This window comes from Siniperca chuatsi, linkage group LG11 (assembly GCF_020085105.1).
Source record: "Siniperca chuatsi isolate FFG_IHB_CAS linkage group LG11, ASM2008510v1, whole genome shotgun sequence".
NCBI lineage: Eukaryota > Metazoa > Chordata > Actinopteri > Centrarchiformes > Sinipercidae > Siniperca > Siniperca chuatsi.
The window spans coordinates 2265510-2288731 of NC_058052.1; the positions used below are offsets into that span (position 1 = coordinate 2265510).

Sequence of the window (23222 nt, forward strand, 5' to 3'; positions counted from 1 at the left end):
ACTGAAAACTGGGCTATTGTTATCAAATAACTCTTTTTAATTATTCTGTAGTATATCAGTCTATATATATTCATAATTAATTTAGGCAGTCAATGACCTAATCTAATCCACTTCTTCACGTGACACCCCCAGCCAGAGAGAGAGAGAGATAGGTGGCACACACCAAAAAGGCTATAGACTGCACTTTAGCTGAAAATCTTTCAGCCTTCCTTATAGTCATAACCAACAATACATAACAATTCATAACCTAGTAAGCCAAAACCAGTAGTGGCTGGTAGTCCTGTAGGCTTACTGTAGCCTAGCCTAGGTTATTGTGGACACCAATGGTTTGATATATGAAGATCATTTTAAGAGGTTTGGATATGCCACATAAATCTGTGGTATCTTGATATGTCCCAACGAAATATTTCTCTGTTTGCACTGCAGTCAAGTAGGCCAACAATTTTAAGCAGATGCTGGTATGTTTCCGTGGAATAATCTGATATGCAACAGAACACAGAAATAAGCTATGTCATAGAACGTATTTCATATTTACAGTAAGCACACCATCAGCACCTAATGACCATTATTAATAACTGCTCGCTGGACAACTCTGGACTGTAATAAGTAAGTGGCCACTTTATCATGACCACCACTGTGACAATGGGAAGGACCTGATTTGGTACATCACTGAGTGGTTTCAAAAAGATGCTGAAGACATTCTGGGACATGTAGACATGACAGTATTACGTAATCGCTGCAGATTTGTCAGCCAAACATTAATGTGGTGAATCTCTGATTCCACTGTATCCCATAGATTTCATGCTGATATCAATATAACCAAGATTTGTTTGCTAATCTATGTGTGGTTTAATGTAGTGGCACAGTTGGGCTTATGGTGACTACAACAATGATGGTCTTTCATCAGTATCTTAAATGATGTCTCTGTCATAGAGTTGGAAGAGATATCATCTCATGTCTCAAAATATTCCATGCTACCTCTGTAAGATCCGACTGTTTTCAAAGGCTTGAACATATTCCATGAAAGCATTCTACTGCATTCCTGATGGTAGAAATATCCCAAGGTTCAGATGTATTACCACTATCCCACAGTTTAAGGACAGAGAGACACTTGAGCCCACTACAGATTTTAGTTTGAGGCTGGACATCTTTGGGGCCAGAGCTGGATTAACAGGTGTAACAGGTTACGCTGCTGCTGGTGCTCCTGGGACAGAGGAGCTGGGATTGCTGGTAGACTGGCCAGAGAGGTTTACTGTGCCTGACATCCAGTACACTTTGGCGTGAACTTGCTCCATTACATACAGCTGTAATGGAGCAAGTTCAAACACGGTTCGCCCCACTCTGTGGCCCCAGAGGGAGTCATGGCATACAGTTTATCCGTGACCTTGTATCCTTTCTGTACTCTGCAACTCATTGACACCATCCTAAAAGTATTTATATGATGACTGGACCCTGGTGTTGATGGGGAAGGTACTTGTAGAAACTGTATATATGCAATGTAAATTGTTCATTATATCTGTTTTTTCATCTCATCTTTTGGTCATTTTTGCAGTGTACCAAAATGCAAACAAGCATATAATCTCAATACTACTACTACTGCTCATCACAGACAAAATATACTTCTTGTAATAGTAACAGCAAGTTAGAATATCAACTCCATCCTTTCTAATGATTGAATTATGAATGGTCCAGTGGTACATTAAAAATTGCAAGGCCACTAGGGAACTGAGTAATTACAGTTTGGCATTACTGAAGTTTAGGCGCCCCGTAGAGGTTTAGGAAAGGCATACCTAAACCAATAAAAAGGAAATGAAGCACATCCTTTCTCCTTAGATCATTATACAAACTTTGTATAATTTAAACATCCAAATAAGACCATAATTAAATAAATCTACTCTGAGGCATTTTCATTGTATTCATTGTCCACACATCTTCAGTCATTTCTAAATAAACAAAAGCACAAGGCTAATTATGCACGAGGATGTCACTAAACGGCCCGGTGCAACTGAGGAAACTTTCGGAAGTGGCGGTCGGATGTTCGATCTGATCCCTTTCACTACTTGAAGTTACGGAGCGCAGCCCTAATATTGCGATGGTAATGAGGCGTAAGAACAAGCTATTCAGATTTTCTTCATGGACGCACTTGGATGGTTACCGAGCATCAGTTCCCATGGCTTTATAGCCTACTGTACGCAGATACTCCCAATCAGCTGGCAAAAGGGCTTGGAAAGCAGCTGGGAGGCAGGCCCCGCTAATTACAGTTCATACATTTTTCCCAACAGTAATTGAAGCAAAATAATCCTACACAGCCCATCAAAGATTTAAATAAATAAATGAATCCTTTAGGCTATTTATAAGAAGGAGAATGCAGTGGGCCTACAGAGCAAAAGATGGGCTAGACTAGTTACGTAAAGTATTACAGCTTTTTGTAAATTACAAAGGGCTATCATTTGGATTCTGTTTTGGACTATCTAAACCTTTTCTAAGTAATGGAGTGCCATCTAGTGTTCATAAGAGTGTGGTGTGTGTTTTGATCATCATTAATGTGATTGTGAATGCTGAATGGCATTCAGGGAGAATGTCCAAAAGAAGGTTCTTTGTTGTCACATAATACTCTGAATCTGAGTAGGCTACTGTATTTTTTTTAAAGTTCTTTATTATAGAAAATCCTCTCGCACTTTATTTTTATGGTACACTAAGACGTAATAAGCCGTAATTAGACCCGAAACGAGAAATAATATGTTATTTATTAGACAGTAAATTACACCCTAATCAGACATATAACTAAATTATGCTGTAATTAGAAACCACATATAATGGCATATTAGACCCAAAATATACTATACTTAGACACTATTATACGAAATTAAACTTTAGACAAATTTAATGCCATAATATATCGGATATAGCCTTTCTAATAGTCGCACACCCATTATATGCTTACTGACTACAGAGGGCAAGGCAGAGTGCATGTACTCTCATCGGTTTTACCAACAGACGGTTAGCCAAAACATCAGTACAGGGGGTTAATTTTACCTGAGTTAGCTGCAGCAAAACTTTGCCCAACTAATAGGTGCTGAGCGGGAACGTGAACCCGCGACCTGCTTTGCAAAACTAAAGTTCTAACCAAGTACCTTGACCACTACACAACCTCACTCTATATTACCATATTAGTCCAACAATGACTATTCTTGTATCATCATCTTACCCCTGCTCATACCCATTCTCCTTTGTTCTTATTATCTATTATCATATCTCCATCATTTTAATCATACTCTCTAATTGTTATGATTTGAGGCTTGTAGTGTAGTTCCTGTTTTATTTTGAAATGCCCTTTTCCCCCTCATGTGTTTGGTAGTTTTCACTTCTTGTCTTTGTCTGCTTTGTTTGCAGTTTTGATTGTTTGCTCCGCCCTCCGGTTTCACCTGTGTCTTGTTGTCTCCGCTCACCAGAGTGTATTTAAGTTATTTTTTTATGTTTGCTTCCTTTGTTCTGTGTTAGTTCATCATTGCCTACTTGCCAAGCATCCTGGCCTTTGCTTCTCAGTGTGTTGGAGTTGCTTCTGTTTCTCTTGGACCTTGCATGGACTTTGGACTTTGCCTGCTCCCTGTCAGAATTGTTTGCCTTTGTTGGACTGCCTCCTTGATTTTGACCACTGCCTGCCTGAGAAATCCATGTAAGCTCTAGTATTTTCATTAAATCGTTGAACTGCACCTGCTCTGTCTTGGTGTCTGCATTTTGGGTCTGATTCCCTGTTTTCCCTGCTTGGCGAATTGCAACACTAATGGTGTATTTATACCTAATGAATCAACATATTTCATCCAATAGCCTACTGTACAATGGCATGCACTTTCTATCAACACTTTGGTCTGGCTTTACCTTTCAGTGATTGGTTACAGAAACTTTGATCTTATTGGCTATGCAATAGCTTTTTTTTTTTTGTAGTACAGCATTTTCTTAACAAAAGTTTGAAAAGTGACAGATTTTGGCAGCTTAGGCTTGCCATATATAGAGGAAACATGTTGTTCAACCTGGAAACTGTAGCAAAATGGTGCAGACCATTTTCAGATTAAACGTGCCCCTGGTTTAAACCCCTGGTGGCGTTTCAAGCGCCTGGGAAACTGAGATGAATTGTGAGCCCTGTGGCTTTAATAGTAGTCAGCTATACAGTGACATTGTAAAGTTTGCTGTCACATATCAGGCTATAACAACACTAGGTTTTGGTCATCTTATACTGGTAGGAGTATTGATACTTAACAGGCCTGGTTCTAGACTGCTTTGAATGGGGGGGGCATTAAGATGTTTGGTCACGGATGTTTTTTGTAGGCCAACCAGGACGTTAGCATCGCTGTGGTTCTGATGCAGAAACCAAACTCTGTGGCCAATAAAGGCTTCATAACACTAACAGGTAATGTTCAACAAGATAATCTTTACAAATTATCACCATCCATTAAAAAAATTCCATTGAGTTTGAGACGATAGAACCCTGTGGTTAAATACTAACCTATTTCCGGAGCTTAGGACTTGTTACAGGGGCACTTTGAGTGTTCTTTAGGACTGCAAACTATAACGTACACTGTTATATAAAACTAAAGCCATAGAATCTAGTACATAAACCCATAATGTATGTAATTTTAAACCCACCTCCACCCATAGGAGGACAACTGAGCCCACTACGTGGCCATACCCAGAACCAGGCCCGAACATTACCCATAATGACTAATATTAGCTTTTTATCAGTTGTATCTCGCACTGTGTTACGGACAGAACAGACCGGAGACACAGGGAAGATAATGATATTGTTTATTGCAACACGAGGAGAGTGAAATAGATAATAGAGGGAAGAATACTGTCCTTTAACTGGAGATCGTGGAGCTCTGGAGTAGTGTGGCTGAACTCAGGTGAGTAGGTTCACACGGGGCTGGGAACCGGAGTGACACACACAGGAGATGAGAGACACACGGGAACCGGAGCTGGAGTGGCACACACGGGAGACTGAAGACACACGGGAGACTGAAGACACACGGAGGACTGGAGTAACAGGAGCCGGGATCAAGGTACTGGGTGCTGGTAAGAGTTTCGTTCTGAAGTGGATTAGTCCGAGGCGTTGTGGAGTCAGGGAAACACGAGTTCTATCCTTTGTCTAAACGAGACCGGACACTGACTGTGGTGAGGAGCTGGGATTTATAGGGGAGTGGAGTGCTGATTGGATGCAGGTGTGTACTAGGTAACAGGTGAAGGGAATCAGTACTCAGGTGAGGGAGTGCGGAGTGAAGGGGAGCCTGGCGTGTCTGTGACACACTGCATATTAGAACTCCACACTACGTATTACGGTGCTCTAACGTTACCACAGGGGAGCGAGAGAGAGAATCTCTTCTCTACAATTATAATAAAACCCTTGTGGACCAAGGTAAAAGTAGATACTGATGAGTGTTCAGCAGGTATCTAAACCCAGACATCAATGCTTTAAAATTACATACTTGATCTTTTATATGGAAAGTTGCCTTTTACCAATTTGAACTTACTCTATGTACTCTATGTAGATAAATAGTAAATTGTAGACATTAAAACTGAATCTGAATAATTTTCTTTTCTCTATTACAAGTTGTCCATATTTACATCACCACTACTTATATCACACTGATGTAATGAGATTATCAGGTTTAACTGTAGATAGTGTCCTTATCCCAGGCAGTACTGCTATACATCTTACAGGCAGATTGTCCACTGGGCCTAAGGCATTCTGGGTAAGCACATTAGGAAGCCCTTACCCTCATGTGTTGTGTTCAGAAGAAGGGGTATTTACAAAGCTTTATATGGCGTCATTTGGGTGACACTAAAATTAATCACAAAGTGTCATACTGTCTAACATTTTATGCAGTTAAGATCATATTGAAGAGATACTGCATTAATTGTTAGGCCTGCATGCTGCAGCAGCAAGACCAATAAACATGTTCTACGATAAATTATTAATGTATTCTTATATTCATGAATTGCAGTTACGACAATATAGCACATTCAATACAAACATAAAATAAGAGTTAAACTAACACCAAAACACAAGCTTGGACTTTTTTATGTTTCAAAATATGTATGTGGATGTACCAAACGTATATGGTCCAAAGGAAAAAAATACCAGCTGTCCTATTTAAAACTAGAAAACATACTTCCAACTAAAGCTGTAAAATCAATATTTTATTAATAGAAAATATAATTAGCATCTGGCAAAGTGAACAGTGAAAATGTTCAAAATGCTCTCAAAATTGAGAACTTTAAAAAAGAAAACAAGAAACTCGTCACTTGATCCTTGGCCCGTGGCCTAATTGTTTACCAGATTTCATCAAAATCTCTCTTACCAGGTTTTTGAGATCTCACAAATAAACACGTGAGTGAGTGTCTTTGGCCGAGGATAATATGAATATGAATTGCAGGACTGATCTGACTTTGATTTATAATAATCTCAACCTGAGAACCAAAAACATCAGTGCTGGTTTCACATTAATGTCCTGTGTTGTACTGTGAAGGCCGTGCGGGATACAGGCTGACTGCCTCATCCTTGGTGATCTTCTGGCAGGATCTAGAAAGGGGGACAAGTGCAGTGGAGGACAAGACAGCACTTCTCTCTATCTAGACCTCGCCATGGTCGACCAAAGAATTTGAGTGCATGTGCTCCGCGTCATATCCAGAGGTTGTGTTTGGGGAAATAGACGTATGAGTGCTGCCAGCATTGCTGCAGAGGTTAAAGGGGTGGGGCGGGGTCAGCCTGTCAGGGCTCAGACCAGACGCCACACATTGCATCAAATTGGTCTGCATGGCTGTCGTTCCAGAAGGAAGCCTCTTCTAAAGATGATGCACAAGAAAGCCCGCAAACAGTTTGCTGAAGACAAGCAGACTAAGGACATGGATTACTGGAACCATGTCCTGTGGTCTGATGAGACCAAGAAACTTATTTGGTTCAGATGTTGTCAAGCGTGTGTGGCGGCAACCAGGTGAGGAGCACAAAGACAAGTGTGTCTTGCCTTCAGTCAAGCATGGTGGTGGGAGTGTCATGGTCTGGGGCTGCACGAGCGCTGCCGGCACTGGGGAGCTGCAGTTCACTGAGGGAACCATGAATGCCAACATGTACTGTGACATACTGAAGCAGCGCATTCCAGCATTCCAACATAACCACCCCAAACACACCTTCAAGACGACCACTGCCTTGCTAAAGAAGCTGAGGGTAAAGGTGATGGACTGGCCAAGCATGTCTCCAGACCTAATAATAGTAGTGTAAACATGAAAAACTGAGCCACCCTTTATAGTTAACTTTATATTTCTCATTACCTGAAGAATTTATTACACTCCTCTCATAATCACAGTGTGGATCATTATGAGAGAGACCTTGGGAAGCAAGCTCAGCGTGCTGGACGTCTGTGTCTCTTGGTTTGGCTGGGGTGGACTGCGGTGGAAAGGCCTTCTCCCCTTCTTTTCCCAGTGTCTGTGAGGAAGAGCAGCACCAGATGTCCTCATCATCCTCTGTGGCGGCAACAACATGGGTAGGTCAGCAGCATCATGATGGTCAACATGATGGAGGAGGACCTGCACCAGCTTCACCTCCAGCACCCTGGCATGAAGATCATGCTTTTGTCTGTGACCCAAAAGTTGCAGATGGAAGGCTGGTACCAATCCGGTGAAGCTTGACAAGGCCAGGAAATGTGTCAACAGTGTTATAGCTACATTTGTTCATAGCTTAAATGGTGTTATGATTGAACACCCTCACATTAGACATTGCCTTAAAGACCGTCCACACCAAGTGCCACTACCCAGAACAGCGTACCCACCTCAACTCTCTCCCTTTCAACACTTGGTACTCTGTCCCTCCAGTCCTCATAAGGCGCAGGTGTAGCCCCTTATTCTAATCAGTGTCCACAGCAGCTCCCCTCCCTGACCACAGTTACAGCGCTTAGCCAATTCTAGCATCAACGTTACATTGCCCTTCACGTTAGCTAACTTACGAGGTGGATCTTTATTTTACAACCTCACACAGGCGCCATTTGTTCAAAAGTATTACCACCCTAAATTCTTATCTTATCTATTACGTTTTGACTTCTTCTGTTGAGTTTTATGGCGGTTGGCATCCATAAATGTGCATTACTGCCAACTGCTGGATTGTAACAGCTTCACAGTGTAAACTATTTACAGTGTCCACCCAAAGTGATCCCATGACATAGTCCATTCTATAACCCAGACCCAATCGTCTGAGTTGGTGCTTCTCCTTCCCTCAGTGTAACATCTAGATCTTCTCCAGATGTGTCCACAACATTCAAGAACCTTCTTGCATCGTCCAGCTCCATCTTATTCCTTTCTGACTTCCCCTTCATTTCAGCAGCACAATTTATAACCATGGCAATAAATGCCAGAAATTGTTTCTTGTCCATACTGATGCTCTGATCATCTCCATTCCCTTTCTGCTCTGCCACCATTTCACCGTTTCTCTCCATTCTCTTAGCAGCTTCAGCGTATGACATTTCCTTTTCTGCTCTGATTTTATTCACTGTATTTTATGTACTTTATTGCTTTATATTTCGTCATTCACTGTGATATTTTATTTCTCTTGTTGTGAAGCACTTTGTACTTTGTTTTGATAAGTGCTCTATAAATAAAGTTTTATTATTATTACTTTTACTTCCCTAATTCTTTTTGGGCACTGTGCTGATCCCGTATGGTGGTTTCCCTCGCAGTGCAGACACTTTGCTTGCTCTTTCTCCACTTTGCGCTCCTCCACATTACAGTTGTCCTTCCCACATCTCCTGCCTCCTCTACATCCTGCAGCAACATGTCCATATTCCTGACAGCAGAAACACCTGAGAGGAGCTCTCTCGTATGGCCTCGCCCTGTAGCACACATAATCTAGATCCACTCTTTCCGGCAATTCCCCCTCAAACGTCAAACACACCGAATTACTGTCCTCCTTCTCCCCTCCCACACACCTTCAACCTCCCGAAAGGACTCGCCTCTACTGTCAGTGGCACGCCGCTTACTACTCTCTTCTTCTTCACTTCTCATCCAAGTGGGAAGCAGTTCACACTGCTGTGATCTCTAAATGCATGAATCTTCAGGGCTCTGACGCTTTGATACACAGTCAATGATAACCATCCCACTTCCTGTTATCCTGACCGATCTTACATCTCCAAGCTTTCCTCCTACAAACTTTCCGACTTCACGTGGATCCTTGAAAATCCCTGAAAATCTGTTTGTCACAGCTACCATCCCGACAAGACACTTCTCCTTTCTTCATTGTCTGACTGGAATCACTTGAATTACTCTTCTTACTTTTTATTTTTATTTTCAAATCCTCTCGAGTCCTCGTTTCCAATTTCACGCTCCGATTCCTACTGACTCCATTTCCTCTTCTACGTTTTGACTTTGGTGCATGCTGGTTTAATAACTGTGGCTCCCGTTAAGATAGCATCGCACAGCTGGGCCTGTCCGTGCCCAATCCGTACTGGCTGCCCGAGCTATTCTGCACATGCGCAAAATAGGTCAAAATAGGTCGTGTCAGTCAAAGAAGGTTACTGTAAATGTGCCAGTTCAAAATACTAAAACTAAATCTTTCAATTCAAGATAACAAAATCCTTTTTTTTTTTTTTTTAATCATTGGAAATGTAAAAGTTCACTATTATGTAATAGGGGATTTACTGAAGTTATAAGAAACCTGACACTTGTCAGTGCCCGATCCGTGCAGGTTCCGTGAGGTTTTTTTTTATTAACACAATAACTTTATTAACAACACATTAGTCTAAACATAGATAGCTCTACAGAGGATTACTGTCATGGTCCATCTAGTTTCCCCTTATTTTCTCCATTTCCCTGTGCCTTGTGAGTCCCCTGTTTGTCTCTCCCGTGTGTGTGTGTGTGTGTGTGTGCTGGGGCGTGGCGTTTCTCTCTCAACTGCCACTCAACACCCAAATGGTCCTCTCTCGCTACCTGCCACACACCTGAGGCTCATCCACCAATCAAGACTCTGCAGTACTTATACCCCAGTTCCTCACTCCAGACTTCGCCAGTTACTCTACGGTGGTGAAAGACTCAAGTTTTGAGCTCTTGTTCGTATGTGTTTTTGGATTTATGCCTAACTCGTAAATCCTTGTGTTCAAACTGTGTGAACCTTCTAACCTCTCTGAGTGGTCCTGCTTCTCATTACTCCATAACAATTACACTGTGAATTCAAAATAATTTTATATAAGAACTGTTAAAATGACATACTATCCAAACATGTATTTTTCATAAATTGTCATATATTGAATCAATTGTATTGAATGAGCATAGAATTAAAACAAAACAAATGTTGTTTTCATTTTTAAGTACAAATGAAGAACGGATCAGATGATTCAAGGACCAAACTATCACGTTTCCAATGATTCAAAAACATTTCGGTATCTTGAGTGTGAGTAGGATTTTATGATCAGTCATTCACATCACGAGCAATTCAAAAGACGCCTTTGCGGTAACCTTTGACTGACAGGACCACTTTTGCGCACATGCAGAACGGATTGGGCCCTGACAGGGCGTCTTGCTCGAAAGCTAACCCAAGGCTAATTCATTAGCTGGCTAATTAGCTAACAAGCTAATCAGCTCATCAAACAAATTTAAATATTAGTCAAAGATAACACAAGTAAACACAAAATGCAGTTTTTAAATGAAGGTTGTCATTATTAAGGGAAAACAAAATCCAAACCTACATGGCCCTGTGTGAAAAAGTGATTGCTCCACCTGTTAAAACATAACTTAACTGTGGTTTATCACACCTGAGTTCAATTTCTCTAGCCACACCCAGGCCTGATTACTGCCACACCTTTGACTAATATTTAAATTTGTTTGATTGTTTGTTTGACATTTAAGTGTGACAAACATGCAGAAATCAGGAAGGGGGCAAATACTTTTTCCCACACCACTGTATGACTGATTTGTTATGAATTTTCAAAGTTTTTAGACGGTTGCTGTAGCGCCACCATCAGGACTATTGGCCCACAATTCCTGTTGAGGATGTTTGGCATAGGACTGGACCCATGTGCAAAATTTTGTAGGCAGATTTTCCAGGAATAATAGTAATAATAATAATGATAACATTGGCAATTCCAAGAGGGACTGGCAGCAGAGAAGAGTATATTGCACGAAATCTTGGTGTCCTGTTTGATAGCAATTTATGCTTTGAGCAACATATCACTAAGCTTGTCCAATCATGTTTCTATCACCTCAGAAATATTGCAAAAATACGATCTATTTTAAATCTTAGTGATGCAGAAACTGTTGTGCATGCTTTTATCTCCTCACGCCTTGATTATTTTAACAGCCTGTTCACTTGTCTTAATCAAAAAACTCTGACACGACTGCAGACTGTACAGAACTCAGCTGACACGACTGCAGACACAACTGTACTCAGCTGACACGACTGCAGCTGAGTACAAAACTCAGCTGCTCGGCTGTAAACCAGGACCAAGAAGTACAACCACATCACACCTGTTTTAGCCTCTTTACATTGGCTCCCTGTTTGTTTTAGGATTGATTTTAAGATCTTGTTGATTACTTTTAAGGCTCTTCATGGCCTGGCCCCAGATTATATTTTAGACCTTGTAATCCCTTATGAACCTTCACGTAGCTTGAGATCTTCGGGCAGGGGTCTCCTGTCTGTTCCTGAGTCCAGGATGAAAACTAAGGGGGACAGAGCTTTTGCTATCAGGGCCCCGAGGCTCTGGAACAACTTGCCCGAAGACATCAGGCTGTCTGAGTCAGAGTCTTCGTTTAAGTCTCTTCTCAAAACACATTTTTATCTGAAAGCAGATCCTGATTTTACCTGAACTGGCTGTTTATTTTACTGTTTATTTTATTGCTTTTCTGTATTTCATGTGTTTTATTTCTTTATATTTCGTCATTCACTGTGTTATTTTATTTTTCTTGTTGTGAAGCACTTTGTACTTTGTTTTGATAAGTGCTCTATAAATAAAGTTTTATTTTATTATTATTATTATTATTATTATTATATTTGGCTCAACAGTGAGGTTCCGGAAGTGAAAATCCCATTCATATTTTGAATAGAGGATTTTGATTATTAGCCATAATGTCATAACCATCCAAGGTAGACTTACTACGAGCAATGAGATTGTGAAAAGATGGTATATGCTCCTGTAGCAGCCACAAGTCTGTATGAAATCAACTTTGTTTTAAGAAAAACATGTTTTATTTGCGATCTCATAGAGAAGTACTACACTACCCACAATCCCAAAGTGTTACAGCGATGTCTTTGGTTTATGACCAAATAACTGCAAAACTAATGACATTCCCATTATCCTCAACTGTACTTTGTGCTTAGTGCTAATTAGCAAACGTTATACCTGCGCAACATCAGCAGTTAGCATTGTCATTGTGAGCATGTTAGCATGCCAATGTTAGCATTTAGCTCAAAGCACAGCCTACAGAGTCGCTGGCAGGGCTGTAGTCGTGTTCACTTTGTGTTGTTTTTCTAAAAGTTATGTAGCTTGTGATGCAGCCTAGCAAGTCTTAGTTGTGGCAGTAAATCAGACTGGTAGTGTTGGACAATGCTGGCATTAACTGCATTGTAGCTCTTTCACTTTCCCGGTGTGTACATGTTGTCACTCGACTTGGTAATCATTTTGAACACACAGAGCTGTTGATTTCATCACTGCATGTGGCTAACAACTAGAACTGATCTTTTTTTAAAGTGACCAACTGTCGTCACATCACAGCAGCTGCCTGGATCCGAAAGGTACTGGATCAATGAAATCAGAAGAGAAACTCGCATACACAAAGGCTCGTGCTGTTTTTGTTGTTACTTTCACAAGAATGTCATTAGAAGCAACAATTGCTCCTGAATCACTAGCCAGCAACTGCAGCGGTATTAAGCGGACAAGATGTGAGCTCAACTTTGGGGCTGCAACTATTTCCGTTTTTGATTGATTATTGTTGATCATTTTTCCAATAAATCATTGAATCATTCAGTCCATCAAAAAGCACAAAATAGTGAAAAATGCCCGCCACACTGTCCCAGAGTTCAAGGTGACATTTTCAAATTGTGTTGTCCGAACAACATAAAAAAAAACACAACCCAAATTAACTAAACGGTGCATCAATTATTAAAATTGTTGTTGAATTTTCTGTTGATCAACCAACCGATTGAATTTATCGTTTCGTCTCTTCTTAACTTTGCTCCTCGTTAAAAAAAAAATCTGACTTGTACTGTGACTTTTGTCGTGTAAAATGCTCAATTTAGTGCTTATCTGTAATAGATTGGACCTTGTTCTGTTTCTTGATACAGACTTAGGTCACTTTTTTACAATTAAAGTTGTTTACAGATTTTATAACATAAGACATATAACAGGATAAATAGCATACAATACAATCAAATGTAGTGCTAAAATGATTAGTTAATCAATTAACCAACACAAAAATGATTACAGTTTTGATAATAATCAGTTGCTAAAGTTGGTAACTTGCTGGTTAGAGCTTATGAAATGTTAAGATATGCTTGTAAATAGCTACTTTTGGGTATTTGGCTGCTGTTCCAACAAAATAATCTAATGGACGATACCTCTTCAGACTTTAGAAACGTGACAGACATTTGTCAGTGATTTGCAGCTTTAACACAGCACTTACAAAATTACATGAATCAAACATCTGATGTGGTTCTGCAATGAAGCCGAGGTATGTGAATGGCATACGGCAGAGAAATTGTCTTTGGATTTTCCTCTTTATAATCTATTAATTTGTTTTTATACTGTTATTTCTTCTTGTTTTTGTATTGATATTGCTTTTACTGTCTCTGTTATTGTCTTGTAAAGTGCCTTTGAGTATCTTTTAAAGCGCTATTCAAATAAAATGTATTATTATTATTAGAAGCCTATTAACTTTGGCTATGAAATGTTGCAGAGCCATTCACGGTCCCCACAAGATGAATCCTTAACTTTGGTGATCACTCAACTTTTCACCCAGCACCATTATCAGGTCAGAATTTTTTTATTTGTCCAATACTTTGGTTTATGACTAAATACTTGCAAAACTACTGACATTCCCATCAGCCTCTTTGCCTCTTTGCTGCACAGTGCAGGATGTAAACATGGCGTCCTCCTCGGCTGAGCTCTGACGTTACCTAGCTCAGTGGTCCTAGGTGAGCTAGCAGTATCGCTGTATCACTGCTAAATGTTGTTACTTTTCCAGTGTGACAACATTGCATACTGAAAACATATAGAATTAGTATGTATTATGGAATTGGGACTAATGTTTGAAGCACTGTTAAATATATTAGTGTAACCAGCTGTGTTTACTGTAAATAATGCAGTAATCAAACAGGACATACCACATGTTTAAGTGACAAATAACTATTGATTTACTGTAATTATTGATTAAATGACTATATTTCTGTATTAAATGGTTGACAAACAGGACCCGGGGGGGGGGGGGCAAGGCACCACATTTAGTAGACAATGGTTTATATCACTCAACCTGCTTCTGCTGCTGAAATCCATAAATTAAGTCTGTGAAAACTGAAAAGTATAAATGGACACTTCTCATAGTACATTACAGTGCATAACAATGAAGAACATTATGCTCAACAATCTCTTTCTTTCGGTGTGGTGCTGTCTTTTTTCTCAAATTCTTCCTTCAGCATATACACACAAAGATTTGGCACCATATTCTTCAGTGGGATAAAGAGTAAAAATAAATCATTAAATTAATGTACAACCCTGTGACTATTTCCTGCTTAATTACAAGTAAATGCAGGACTGTGGGGCCTGTATTGCACTGGTCAACGAGAAGTCTGCATACCGAAGTTTAAGCTGTAAAAGCATATGCATTTTATTGACCAAAGACATAAGGGACAAAACTATATACACTGATATATATTCCCAACATCCCCACCGTCTAGAATTTAACAGAGTTAAAAAAGAAATAAACACCTTAAAAAAAAAAAAAATCCTGGTTCCATAGTTTTTCTCCCCCCATGCTCCAGGATCACTGTCCATGAAAAGGTCCACAGTTTGAATTAATCCGGTCACACACCAGTATATAGTGATAGGAAGTAGATATACAAAAGGAAAATGGGATATATGAGGAGGGGCTTCTTCGTTTTAAATTCATCTCCGACAAGCAGTGAAGCAGCACTGTAAGCAGCCCAGAACACGCCGAACAGCTGAAAGATCAGAACAGACAATAAAGTGTCATTACATTTATTCATCAATATTTCTGACTGAGAAGTATCACATACCTCAGATCATGTCAAGTGGCATGAAGGAGGTTATTGCTTCAAATCATTTTACCAACATTATTCATCAGGTTCAGGGATGCAAACTCATCAGGGGTGAAAAAGGTGACAAAGATGCAAATCCCCCAGCAGAAAAGCGCCCAATGTCATTTGCGTCCCCCCCCTCCCATTGTCCAATCGGATCAGATTTGTGAATTTACTTCATAGTAAAATCACAGTTAGGCTAAGGACAGGTGATTCGGTGGTTGCCTAGCAACAACAACAACAACAACAACAACAAAAAAATTCATAGGCTTCAACAAAAAAGCCAGTGCAACCTGCAGAAAGTGCTCTGTCTGATCTGGGCCTTAGGCTACTACAACAAGCATTCTGTGTAACTGCATCATTAGTGATGTAGGTCCATGTTAGCTAGATTAAATGTCTACACTGTTGTTTCATGAATTAGTCTCATGTTCCAAAACAAATCCAAAAGAAAACTGTTTAATTACGTCGTGGTTATGACAGTATTAGCCTTACTAATGTTACTTAGCATAAAGAAAATGCAACCATCAGGGGCTAATGTTCAGTTGGCTGAGGAGCTCAACTTATGTTGTAATCGTCAGCAAAACGGTGATGTTAGTTACATTAAACAAGTAGCCCCAGAGCCCTAACGTCAGTAACGTTATACAAGTGCAATCTGGAATAACAAGTACGCTTGCTAACGTTAGACTCCATGGAAATAACGTTAACACCTAACATTACATCCAAATCGTGATGGCTAGCGTTCACTAAATCAAAACGAGTAACAGTCCCGAGCTTGACATATGGTCATATAAACCAATTAAGGTTATCATAATGCTACTGTAAGAGATTCTTAAGGCATGCGGGCAGTCAAAACCTGACCTCCCAGAGACAGCCCTCTCCGGACTTCACTCTTCTCAGGTGTGCTGCACGTGCCAAGCACAGAAGCCAGGAGGTTTTTGACAACTCAGAAGGTTTTCATTTCATTCCGCGTGACTCTGCCCTCGAAGACCCGTTTAAGTTTGCATCCCTGCAGGTGGCATTTTTCCTCACATACGTACTAACTTACTTACTAACTAACTAACCTATTCCTGGTAGTTCTTGTGTTTAAGATTGTACAATTATGACAGAAAATCCAACATGCCACTGGTTTTCCAAGCCGATTGCTTGTTAAAGGTTCAGGATTAGGCTTTGGGTTTGAACAGATAGACTTTAGGTGTATGTTTTTGATTATGGCAAAGGTTATATGTATTAATCATAATGTTACAAGACAGCAGGTGATGTGTACTGGGTTTTATGTAGACTAGTGTACAGGCTCATCCAAGCTTTTTACCAGTGTGTAACAGTGGTTCTCTGACCCCGGCAAGTGTACCATGTGCTGTGCACCCAGGCCTGCAAACTCAAGTGGGGTGAAAATGGTGACAGTTCTGAAACGTCCCCCAACTGTCCATAATAAATTCATCTTTTCAAGTATTTATTCAGCAAAAATGGCAAACATTTTTCGTTTCTTGCTCTTTAAATGTGAGGATTTGCTGCTTTACCTTTATATTATATTCCTGTAAATTAAATATATTTGGGTTGTTTTAGACAAAACAAGTTATTTGAATCCACAATACAAAAATAAGATATTCGCAGCCCTAATAATTTTCTCTGCCTTTCAACCTGTATCAAGATTTCAAGGGCTTATTGTTGCTGCTTAGCCATGTGCCTCTTTCTCTTCTTTAACCACTTTTCTCCTTCACTCTGCTTCACTTGAGGATGGCTGACAGCGAAACTCCACTGACCACGTTGTGCAGCTTTGCGACATTAACTGATGCCAGTAAGATCCCATCAGACACACCATACAGACAGGAGTAGCAGTCATGTCAATCCTGGCAGTGAACGTGATCAAACTGGTGCTTTTCGGGATAGGTAATGTAATGCCACAGGTGTGTAGGATTTTACACAGAAAACAATAGGTACGGATGTTTTGACGCACATCACACATTGTTGGCTACAATGCCTTTACAAGCGAATCACTTTACTAACAGTGAGATTAGATTCTCCCTCCTAGCAACTGTTATCACACACATTATCTGTCCATTTAAAGTTGTATTTTTACACAACATGGAAAAAGAAAAGACTGTTGGTTAATGTGTTGTCTTAGACTCACTTTGATTAGTGTCGAAACCACCTCAAACCCTCCGATCACTAAGAGCAGAGGGGCTATAACGATGAGAGGAAGAAGGGAATATCCAATCACTCCAAGAACCTGGCCGAAGGAAACCTGCTCAAAAGAACAACAGGAGTCCATAAGCAAATGTTTCTTATATTTTACAGGAACAAGTTTGAGTCATGTATGCAGCCAGTCATGTATGACGAGGTGTTAGCTGCACTTACCTCACCACCAAGAACACGAGCCAGCAGGAAGATTGTTAGTGATCCAAATATCCAGATGGTGATGATCCAAGACACAACCTGCGAAATAAAAGCAGTGTAGTGTCAATACTGAAAACTGTGAGAAGTTACCACGATAATTTTGTGAAATCCATAACATACCATCCATATATTTAATCATATATACTAAAGAACAGCTCCACAAATATGTCTTTAAATGAAGTTGGATTTTTAATTTCTGTAAGTTTTACTAAAGTTTCGTAAACAGGCAGCATTCATTGGTTTCCCCTGAATTATATCCTAGACTGTGAGTGATGCAAAGGTATATAATGTGTATCCATTATCAAAGATTCTGCCTTTGTTTCTACTGTTCTCCAAATGGTTTGGGGAAGTTCCTAGAAGTAAATGTGGGCACTGTTCAGGAGGTGATACTATTCGAAATGCAAGTTCCAGGTACTTTCAGGGGTTAGGGGCAGAACTGTCGGTTGTAACCGGTCAAGCAGATTTTCTGTTGAATCACAACAAGGACGACTACAAAAAACACAACAATGGTTACCACCATTGTACTACTGCATCTGTATTGACCAGCAAACCAAACACAACCGATTTGTGCCAGCCCTACAGTGCCCTGGATTCATCATGAAACAACATGAAAGAAAAATCAATGACAATATCATCACTTCTTCTTCTTCTTCTGTTGTCTGTCCCACAGCCATTTTCTTCAATTGCCTCCCAAACAGCACACAAATGGCCATTTACAGTTGGTCTCTCTGGAGGCTTTTTTTAATGATGTAAATCCAAAACGTACCAGCTGGTAAAATACAGTGGCAATGTGAGGAAGAGCCCAGAGCCTCACTGGGTTCTTAAAGGTTCAGGGGATGGGAAGCCCCAGGTTACAGGTAGTTAAGTTCCTTCAGTGGAAAAGGGCTAAAAGACAATATTGAAACAGCGTGGGAAACATGACTGAATTCATGAATGCAGATGAAACAGTCATCATTGTGTCCTGCTCACCCTGAACTGTCCATAGATCGAGATCATGGAGAAGAGCAGCACCACGGCTAGGGGACCCCAGAAGTCCGGGTTGTCTCTGACCACCTGCCGGTTATAACCCAGCGATGGCATTGGCATCAGCACACATCGAATCTTGTAATAGATGTCCTTCAGGTCAATGTCCAGCTCCTCCCTGCTCACACAGACAAGACGACATCAGAATGACGGCTAGAGAAGACGATACATTAAACCGGTTTACAAAAGAAAAATATTAAATAGCAACAAGTAGGACTAGATCAACTGGGCTGATGTTGATCTTTTGTACTAAGACCTTTGCCACTAAGACCAGAGTGGCACACCATCAGCCACTTTTTGACATATTCAGCAGTGAAAGAGCCACTAACAGCAGTAACAGAATCTCGATTCATCATCGTGAGCCAGGTGCAGTGCGCTGGACAGACCTGCAGACTGGACACAGGCCCAGACCTACAACCAATCAGAGCACCAGAGAACTGCCTCCAGATCAGCCAATAGCATTAATTGCAATAGCCGGATAGAGGGTAGTCATTATGCATATTTATAACACAATATCAAGAATTCAAATACTTTGCACTAAAATGTTCAAGGTCATGGTTTTCAGACGAAAAAAGTGGTTTGGGGGTTTAGTTACTCTTTAAGAACACTTAAACAGGAATATCAAAATAAAATCGGTTCAGTTTAAAATCTTGTGACTATCAAAATAAGTAATATTCTAAATAGATATGAATAAACTTTTAAGGTGTATGTCATCTCATTATTCCATCAGCAGGACGTTTTGACATTATTTTAACAACCGTTTGTGTCATACACTGCTGTGAATGTTGGTTTTGATAACTTTTTGATTAATTGCCCAGCCCTACACCTTTTAACACATCTATTCAACAGAAATTCCCATAATATTCCAAAACTGTGTGGTCATGATGTGTGACAAAGTGGACTTGAGTAATGTTATCACAACACTGTGTTCGCTCGTGATTAAAGCTACTCAGCTGGTAGGCATGTCCTCAGTATACCAGCGCGCACTGTGATTGTACCTTAGAGATGCACGATCAATTTGAGTGTGCGAGCTTCGCATGCACCAAAGCCGTTCCTGTTGCTAGACATTCTGTAGCAGCCACTAAAAGGATTGTGCGAGCTGTCATAAGTGGATGCAGGCAGGGAACAGATGACATTAAACAAAAGTCGCGCTTTTGTTGAAAAAAAGATAAAGACCAGATAAAATAAAGGCATGAGTTAAAAAAGACTCTGCATGTACTCACAGAAGAGGTTTGCTCTCTTCACTGTCATCCTCCTCTACCTCCAGCAGCCAGCCATAGCCTCGCTGCCTCAGGAAGGTGGTGGCATATGGGTCTTTGTTGCTCTCACTGCCCATGTTTAGTTTAATGTCCGGGGCACTGATGGTGCCGCTGAGCTCTGTGGAGAACATGTTTGTTTGCAGAGTTAGGTGTTTGATCATAGACTGGTGTGGCATAGGAAATACATACAGTAACAGGACGTACGACAAAATACTACAACCACAATATGAATGTTTAACAGTTGTACTGACATACTGCATCAAAAACCTGATGGACTACCATACTGTACATATCTTACTCTTGATGTAGCCTAACGCCGGGATTCCACCGGGCACGGCTCTATAACGTTGCGTCTACCAGCCGGTTTTGTTCTGTCCTCCAAGTGGCTTCATAACCCACCAAGTGCTTCTACCATGGGTTATAGGTTATGTAGTTAAATGGTTTCTATTTTTGTCTGTCTTAGTTGTGTTTTTTGTTTATATATGAACAGGAGTCTGCACAGGGTGGTTTATTTTAAAAATTGACCAGATTCTCTATGCCGTTTCTGACTCCCTCCCAGGTTCATCTGCTCTGCGCAGCTTGATGTGGGTTCTGTCAAAAATAGACTCTTCAAATAGACTATTCACCGCGGAGCAGAGCAGAGCAGAGCAGAGCAGAGAGCCGCTTCTGGGAAACGCTGCAGCGCGTCTGGTGGGATCAGAAGCACTGTCTAGAATGGCCGCGTCGCAGCCGTAACGCGTCGCAGCCGTAACGCGTCGCAGCCGTAACGCGACGCAGCCGTAACGCGACGCAGCCGTAGCGCGTCGCAGCCGTAGCGCGACGCAGCCGTAGCGCGACGCAGCCGTGCCCAGTGGAATCCCGGGGTAATTTCCCCGTTGTGGTTAAAAGGCACCAAATTTAAAAGGGGCATTACACCAATTTACACATGAAGGTCCGTTTTTTAAATCCATCTCTTGCAAACCCCCAACTTTATGAAGGCACAATATCAGTTCACTGGGGTACCCCTTATATATTCCTTTTTGAGGAAATAACCACCTCACTCAGTACCTTGTAAACGAAAACTAAAATCTATCTAAACTAGAGCTGAAACGATTTAGTCAGTCAACAGAAAAGTAATCATCAAGTATTTGGATAATTGTTTATGTCAATTTTCAAGTGAAAAATACTAAGCATTTCATGGTTCCAGCTTTTCCAATGTGAGTATTTGCTGCCTTTTCCTGTAAACTGAATATCTCCAGGTTTGGACTGTTGGACTGACAAACAAAAAAAACTGAATTGACATCTTCTTGGACTCTGGGAAATTAAGGTGGGCAGTTTTCAGTATTTTCTGATGTTTTATAGACTAAACGAGTAATCAACTTATTGAGGAAATAATCGGCATAACATTAGTTGCAGCTGTACTCTCAACACGTGCGCTACAGTCCTTGCAGACGCAGGAACACAGGTTCCTGCCAGCTGCCGTCACCCTTTTTAACAAGCCTCCTCTGTGTTGGGACAGGGGAGTCCTCTGGCACTGAAGCCTTACCACACTTCCTCATAGAACAGACTGCTCACCTGAAGTCATACAGTTATTTAACATATTTTAGATTACTGATTCATTTGCTGTTTATCTGTCCAATCCTGTCTGTTTTTCTTTTGCATTTCAAACCCCCGAGATAACCATCTGTATATGTATAGTGTACATAATTCATATAGTATACATGTATCCAATGTACAGTTAATTCTGTTTGATATTCAAGGACAATTCTGCACCTTTGTACAGCTTTTAGTAACATCTACTTGACTTGCACTAATGTACATCATATTACTATCACTGTACAGCGTATGTTCAATACACATTAAATGTTATAGTCCTAATCTTTAGTCTCTATTCTCATTATTTTTACATGATTCTATTTTATACTTTAATGAGTCTGTTTTAGTTATTGCATATAAATTGGCCTTTTAATTGTACTCTTTGTTTCTCACATATCTCAATTAATTAATTACTCTTTGTTGAACAAAATACATAGCTATTAAGACGTTTACAGAATACAACGTATTTCTACTTTAATTAAAGCACCTAGTCATGTTGTTATGGCATCTGTTTATTACCTTATATAAGGTATATTATCGTGTGTAATGAATTCTGCTTACATGCATTACTTAATTAAAAAAGCTTAACGATGATTATAAGAATCAGTTCCAGTGAATCATTCCCACATCCACCACAATCTGCTGCCACACGATGTGGGGGAAAGCTGGTGAGAGACCAGCGTAACGAGAGTATTAGTTATGTTTTGGTCGAGATAGCTTACTATCGTGCTTCGTCATAGAGCTCAATAACTTCTACAGTAGCTCTTTAAAGGTCTTATTTGAATGGCCTCGGAACTTGGACAATAAGTAGGATCAAATAAAGCCTCCAGTTTTTCAACGGTGTCTGTTAGTTACGTTCGTTAACGATACGTATGAAATTAGTTGGTAAAACTAGCTTACACATTTAATAATAACAATAAGTAACGATACAGAAGCTATTTCGAATAGCACAGTGTCGGCCCACACGTTAACTTGGCCTAAACTTAGCCTAACGTTACTATATTTTAGAATGAATGCACTTGTACCTGGGTGACTGCGCTACTTTATGACAACTAAAATAAAGCACGTAAACAGATATGTTAGCTCAAATAAGGCCTGCTAGCTGTGCAGCTCTGCTGGCATTAGCTTACCTTCAGCCTCTGTCGAAGAGACGAACGTGAAATCTCCGTTGGTGGGAGTGAACTGCATGGTTGATTTTATATTATTACCACACGCCTCAGGTACAAAGAAATTACATTTAAATAAGTGTTCAGTGAAGTATTCCGGGAAGCGTTAATAACGCTGTCACTGATCACAGCTCATCAGTGAAGTTTAACTATCGCATTTTGTTTTCGTTCCCACTGTCACTTCTTTGGTGGAAAGCAGGAAGTGCAGAGGAAGCTGGGAAATGAGACACGTCTTATGATGCATTCAAGTCATGTCATGGAGCTGGGACATGGGAACAGCTTACTAGATAATACAGTTCAACTAAGAGATATACACATTTATTGGCCAATGTATGTAAAATGAAACATATACATTCTTGTCTAATTAGTAATTTTTCATAACATGACAACATTGTCTTAATTTTGGCAGGTAATTGTTCTTGGGAAATTGTTAAAGTGGTCATATTATGCTAATTTTCAGGTTCCTAATTTTATTTTGGGGTTGTACCAGAATAGGTTGACATTGTTTAATTTTCAAAAAACATC

General features: G+C 40.3%; 1 protein-coding gene across 1 annotated transcript; it reads right to left on the reverse strand.

Moving 5' to 3' along the window:
* Window positions 1–14356: 14356 nt before the first annotated feature.
* On the reverse strand, window positions 14357–22918 carry yipf4 (Yip1 domain family, member 4). Its single transcript, XM_044214775.1, has 6 exons — window positions 22662–22918; window positions 19921–20074; window positions 18644–18815; window positions 17636–17713; window positions 17409–17522; window positions 14357–15184 (listed from the first exon to the last, which is right to left on the reverse strand). Exons 1-6 carry the CDS (start codon window positions 22717–22719, stop codon window positions 15047–15049), a joined length of 714 nt encoding a protein of 237 aa, XP_044070710.1. The 5' UTR covers window positions 22720–22918; the 3' UTR covers window positions 14357–15046.
* Between the last annotated feature and the right edge of the window lie 304 nt (window positions 22919–23222).